Genomic DNA, 6,609 nt, shown 5'->3' with positions numbered 1-6,609 from the left:
TCTCTGCGGGCGGGGGGGGGGGGGGGGGAGGTGGCCTTTGTTCTCAAACTGAGGCTATCCACGCTTTTGCTTCCATTGACAGAGATTTTGTTAAAGAGACAAAGGTACCCAATTTAGCAACATCCAATTGGCATGCTCTGAATTCTTGTCATGGTATCAAATTTCAGAATATAATCTCAAAACAAAAGCTTGGGGGCGCCTGGGGCTCAGTCAGTTGAGCATCCAACTTTGGCTCAGGTCATGATCTCACGGTTCGTGGATTTGAGCCCCCCGTCGGGCTCTGTGCTGACAGCCAGCTCAGAGCCTGGAGCCTGTTTCAGATTGTCTCCCTCTCTCTCTCTGAACCTCCCATGCTCATGCTGTCGCTCTCTCTCTCTCTCTCTCTCTCAGAAATAAATGAAAACGTTAAAAAAAAAATTTTTTTTTTAAAGCTTGGGGATTTTTTTTATTTTTTGAAAGAAATTAAGCCACGGTGACTACACTCAATGCCCTGAGTTTCTACATGGCCATGCATTCACTTGATGTAGAAGGCAGACTCTGGAGAGTTTAACAAAGGGTCACGACTAGCCCATATGGTGCCTTTGTGCAGATCAGAAAAGGAAAACCCTGCCCCCTCAAGTTTCTCTAAATTCGTCTGCACGAAAAAGGTCCTAACACGTCGATGATAAGGGCACAACGCACTTTAAAGAATGAAGCATTTTTTTGGGGCGCCTGNTAAAAAAAAAAAAAAATTAAAAAAAAAAAAGAATGAAGCATTTTACCATGAACCAACTGAAGATGGTCACATAAAAAAGGAAAACCACCGTGGGCATGTATGACGTGACTGGGCCTGGGGGAAGTGTAAGCACCAGTAAACGGTGCACCCGGCTAAACGTGGCACCCTTTTTACATCTGGGTCTCCTTTGGACAAAGGCTGTACATCAAATCCATTTCAAAATTGAGGCAATTTAACCAAATTCTCACCCATTATGGGAGTCGACAGGTTGAATTTTACTTGAAGGGGGCCTCATCAGACCTTGGCTCTCAACAAACTGGGCTGTACTGCGTGCTCTCACTGAAACGGAATTTTACAAACTCCCATGGGAAGAAACCCAAGAGCTCCTTACCCAGTGGGGTATGGGCATGAGGCTTTGCTTCGCAGCCAATCAGAATTCTAAAGCCCCGCCAACTTTCTACCGTATGTCACTTTCCGATTACGCTCCCTGGGGACACAGAGTGCTAACTAGAGAGAACTGACCAACCGTCGTCATACCTCATATTTAATTTACAGGTATTTGAACTGGGCACCTAAGAAGGCCCAAAACACGCACAGGTGTCTGGAAAGCAAAAATCACCCAGAACAGGAATGTGAACATAAGATAACAAAAGACACCATTTCCCACTTATATCGAGAGGAACGTTCTTCTTACCCCTGGCTGTTTCATTTTCTGAATGGCAAATTTGAGCAGGTAGGAGAGCTGTTCAATGGTGAGCATAGTCATGGCTTTACTCTGAGTCTCGATGCATTCCGCTACCGTAATCTTCTACAAGCCAAAATTACACAGACGGCCAGTTAGAAAAAAGTTACTATCCCCACACATCGTTCCCTCTCCTCCCTTTTAGGTGTTCCAATAAGCACATTAAAAAAAAAAATTCCTTTCCATCCAAACGACACTGGCTGTTCTACTTGAGAAGGACCCCAATCTACTTGATCATATATGGGATCAGTAGATACAAATTAAGAGGCACATCAAACCACTGATGACCTTCTCTGGGAAGGGTTTTGCACTCGTGAAGATGACATCATCGAAGAAAGATGGAGGTAGGCAGGGACCTAACCACCATCGGGATTACAACTGTAGGTTGTCAAGAAGGCAAGGTGAAGAGGAAAGGCTGCTAAGGGTTCTAGGGTGATCTCTACGCACAACAAAATCAGTCACTTAACTTGATCCGCTTGGGGTTCTGGGCTACCTTTCCGGAAGCTGACGAGGCATTATTCTCAATGACATCATGGGTGGAAAAGGGCAGTCTTCCCCCACAGAGAGAATCCAAGGGGTGGTGGGAGTGAACTAAACATAAATATGACTTCATTCTCTTGCCACCACGGATGTGAACCCACTCAGGACATTCTGGGCAAACTACACAAGGCGCACAATCTCGCTCCCTATCTCCATGGGAAATGAATGTCATTCTGAAAGGGAAATTCCCATCAAAGAAGAGGCCCGGAGAAACGTCTGAAACCAAACTCCGCTGTGTAAATCTGGTGCCACATTCCGGAGCTTCAGGCTCCTTATGTAGCAACGACAACGAAAATAGCAAATTCTGATGATGTCAGGAAACACTCCTTAACCATCTGTGTAGGGAGAGCTGAGAAGAGTTTTCTTCAATTAATCTTGATTTAGTTTCCATCCTTCATATCTCTGGAGCCTCCAAAGGGAACTTTCAGACGTATCTGGTTGGTTGTCGAGGAAAAGGGCAACACGGAAGTTGCTCAGAAGCTGAAAACGGTACATGACGGGTGTATCTAAGTGCTGAGCTCCAGGAGCCTGAAACGCTGAGTCTTTCCAGTTGACTGCGCTGGACATGCAGCCCAAGATCATTGACACGGACCACCTGCTTGCTGGAATTGCTGTGCGTTTCCACGTAACTATCCATGGCAAACACGTTCACCCCTCCTCCGGCCCCGATCCTTTCTCTCCTGGCTGGCAGTGCCTGGTTCCCACAATACAGATGAAAAGTGCCAGACGGGCATTTTCAGAATGTTTTGTTGCACAAGGACTGATCCGATCCTGACTGATGAGGCCAAGAGCAAGTCAGCAGTAGGCCGAAGGGCAAAGTCCTTCTGCTTGATTTTAAAAGGGTTGAAAAGAGAAACACATCTCCCCTTAGAGGAAGTTTTGTCCAGATGCAAGTGATAAAACAAAAACAAAAACAAAAACCCGGCAGTCATGCTCCGGCCACGAGGGACACAGCGCCTCTACGGCGAAACAGAAAGAGTCTGGCTGTGAACGAACTCTGGCCTGGCCCTGCCTCTGGGTTCTCTCTACACAGGATAATAAATCCCAGTGTTTCCAGTCCGCATTCATCAAGGTCTACTATCTGCAGCAGAAGCCACTTTCGTTTATGAAAAATTGGTAGACAACTGGGAAGGAAGGGCCAAGACGCAAGAACACAGAGGAAGGCTCCGGTGCCCACCCCGAACGCAACAGAACCAGGTCGAGCCCTGCAATAAGGGGACATGGCTGGGCAAAGCGTGTCCGACAGGTGGCCCTGTCTTCCGGGACCCAAAGAGAGCCCGCTGCCACCTTTCACAACCTCAGGGGGCACAGCACCATGGAAAGGTCGTCGTCATATTGATCTGATGTCTAATTTCTTTTCAAGCATTTATTTTTCTCCTTCCCCAACACAAAAGCCGTAGTAGGAAAGAAACTGTCCTACAGCGTGCTTTCCGTCCTCCCTAAAGATCTCGTTTGAGACCAAGCTCTAATACACCTTCGCAANCAAAAGCCGTAGTAGGAAAGAAACTGTCCTACAGCGTGCTTTCCGTCCTCCCTAAAGATCTCCTTGTTTGAGACCAAGCTCTAATACACCTTCGCACCCAAGCGACATTCCGTGTTGAATGGTTTTTTGCAGAAGACGTTGCTTGCAGTATTCTGAAAAAGCATCGGAAGTGCAAGTCGCCGAGAAAAGCAGCCACCTCGGGTCTGTGGAAACGGTCATAACGGTTTTAACGAAACGCGTTGCGGCTTTCCTGCCCAGATGCTCGTTCCTCGCCAGGCCCGAGGCTTCTGGGCCCTCAGCACCCTCCACTCGCCCGCGTGTCACTCTCCAAGCTCAGGGAGACCTTCCTGGGCCTCTTCACTTGACATGGAAACACCTCCACCCTTCCTGCTCCCCATCCGAACTCCTTGATTCCTTTCCCTTGGTTTCCGTCCTCTTTTCCTGAATAGCTGGTCATGCGGGCCCCTTCCAGGTCACTGCTGAATCCGAGCACCTAACGGGGACCGGAGAACAGCCGTGGCGTGTGTCAGAGCATCGGAGGACAACCACAGGCAGCACATGGCCACAGGTGGTCTTGTGGGCTCAGCCATGACCGACGAGTCCACCACTCTAAGGAGAGGAGACTCCGCACGCGATCTTTCCAAGACGTGAGCCATTAACGGCTTATCACTTCACTTCCGAAATGTTCGTTATGGGGCAATCCGAGAAGGTTCCGGATCCCAGAGTGATCCAAAGACCCACAAAGAATCAAAACCAATACTCAATGCCGTCGTCTTTCCAGAAAGCCGCAGGGCCGAGGCCCCCAAAAAGCGGGGTGACCAAAAAGTCATCCCAAAAAGCGGGGTGACCAGCATAGAGCAAGTGGAACGCAAGAGGTTTCTTTTCTTTTCTTTTCTTTTTTTCCTCCGTATCTGGATGCTTTGAAAAATTTTTAAATCAAAGGAAGAAAGAGAAAGGAGAGGAAATGAGGCAGAGAATGCATTCATTCGTCAGGAACTAACCTCACATTCAGGACAAAACCAGTCCCCCTCTGGTTCCGATGTCAGTCTCAGACACTTAGCGTGATAAACCCGGGGACAGAGCTCACAGCAAAGGACTTGGCCTTCCCGGTGACAAACCCAGCAGTAGAAATCATTTCGTCCATCCTGCGGTACAACATCAACAGGGTCTGTGGTGAGTGGCTGCTTCATATAGTAAAACGGACCATGTCTTAGTTCTGACTGAAATGTAGGCAAGAAAGACAGGTTTGGTTTCAAAACAAATGTGCATTCTCAGAAGGGATTTGAACAAATACATCAATAACAACAAAAGAAATTCACAGCATTTCCCACATTCATTAAAAAGCTATCTTGAGCTACTCTACACAATACAGAGTTTGCAGGTCATTCAATACTAAGATCTCTCTCTCTCTCTCTATTTCTATCTCTCTCTCTCTCTCCCCTCTATTTTCAGAAGCCATAGATTATGGAAAAGCTGGTGTCTGAGGAGAGTTAACAACAGCTATGACCTAGGCACACCCGGGCTGAAAGTTCAGCTTTACCAGCTGCATGACCCTGGGCAAATCTCTTCCTCTCACAGCTTCAGTTTTCTCATCTGTAAAATGGGGATGATGATACCCAATTTCATGGTATTTTGGTAGGGATTAAACGAGAGGCTAGAACAAAGTATGCATTTAACAGATTGCTGCCATTACTGATACCACCAACAGTCGGGAACCAACAAATGAAGTCTAAACAAAGCCAACAAATGTGTGGATTCACCCTAGGATTCTTTCAACAGGCTTAGAACAGATCAACCAAATTTGAGTTATCCAAAAAAAAAAGGGGGGGGGGCATTCATTTTTTTATGTTTAACTCCCAGTGCATACAGTATAGAGCAGAGGCTTCCTGAAGCCATAATTCTTGAACATGGTAAAGGCCTCACAAGAAATGTCTCCCTAATAATAAGTTATGGAATCCAGGAAAGGCACACTCGGAACACGAAAGATCACTCAGAAGAAACTCACTGGGAAAATGTCTATTGGCAATTAGTAACCAATACGGTATTTCAGAAGTACTATGAGAAAGTCTGGTGGTGAGCATCAAAATGACCCCGTCACGGCCTCCGTGACCTTCAGAAAGCTCCTCAAACCACTTGGAGCCTCGATTCCAGGGATAATAGCTCACCCACAACCACAGTACCTATCTCTGATAATAGGTACTATTTGTACCTATTTTTTTTTCCCTCTTTGTCAGCCAAACAGTACAGTTCCCTCCACAAAGACCCCATATGCTGGTTAAAGCTGCATAATTTCTGTTGATACTATGAATGGGATCTTTTTCTATTCTATTTTCTAAGTTGTTACGATTGGTATATAGAAATGCTGTTGGGGCTTTTTAATCCTGACCTTAGAACCTCACATATAAATGGTTCTAACAGTTTATTGACAAAAATATTATCTCCTCTAAACAACATTGGTTTTGTCTGTTCATCTCTAGTATTTTTACACTACTTTTCTTTCTTAACTTAAATGGGCCCTTATTTCATCCTGGGACCCCCAGGATACTGGGGAAAGAGTTCTCAAGATTATAAGCAGTCATGCCTTGTTCCTTGGTTTTTATGATGAGATTCTGATGTTCTCAAAATGTCTATTTCTATACTCCTTGAAAAAGAACCTCCCAGAGGCTTCCTTAGCAGATCTTTTTTAATCCATCCGTCTGAGCCTCCCTACTCTCATTCCTACTAAAAACCACCTACAATTTTTAAGGGCGACTTCGTAATATTTGAGCTCAGTTCCTTCCCTGGTTCGGTTCAGAGGCACTGCCCTACACTTGGGTTTCTGCAGAACACCGTCACACGATTCTCTCCAGACTGCACACTCCACACACTGTATCATACATGCTAGGTTCATTTTGTCCTCACAACCACCCAGAGAGGGACGCAGGACAGACACAGTTACTCTCACCGGACAGACGAGAAAACTAGGTTATAACAACTCCTCTGGCCCCTAGGCCAGATCAGGGATGTCACGGCTCCCTCTCTCACCCTGATTTCCTGTATAAGACGATGCCAGGTGAGGAGACCCTAATGATGAAGTGACCTCCTCACAGAATATTCTCTGTAGTTCAAACTCTGTAGTGGAGTTGTGGG

General features: G+C 46.3%; 1 protein-coding gene across 17 annotated transcripts in view; it reads right to left on the bottom strand.

Moving 5' to 3' along the window:
- ZMYND8 (zinc finger MYND-type containing 8) overlaps positions 1–6,609 on the bottom strand; it is a 133,163-nt gene that overhangs the window by 69,932 nt on the left and 56,622 nt on the right. For 13 of the 17 annotated variants that reach the window (XM_077766119.1, XM_077766034.1, XM_077766071.1 and 10 more), the window contains 2 exons: positions 4,482–4,700; positions 1,410–1,523 (listed from right to left, as the gene is read on the bottom strand). In XM_077766119.1, coding sequence (XP_077622245.1) covers positions 1,410–1,523; positions 4,482–4,670 — 303 coding nt within the window. In that variant the 5' untranslated portion in view covers positions 4,671–4,700. The remainder of the gene's footprint in view (positions 1–1,409; positions 1,524–4,481; positions 4,701–6,609) is intronic. The other 4 variants (XM_077766098.1, XM_077766076.1, XM_077766105.1 and 1 more) reach the window with 1 other exon arrangement.

This window comes from Crocuta crocuta, unplaced genomic scaffold (genome assembly GCF_008692635.1).
Source record: "Crocuta crocuta isolate KB4526 unplaced genomic scaffold, BGI_CrCroc_1.0 scaffold71, whole genome shotgun sequence".
Taxonomy (NCBI): Eukaryota; Metazoa; Chordata; class Mammalia; order Carnivora; family Hyaenidae; genus Crocuta; species Crocuta crocuta.
The sequence above is the reverse complement of the archived record's forward strand: the minus strand, read 5'-3'. Positions and strand labels throughout refer to the sequence as shown.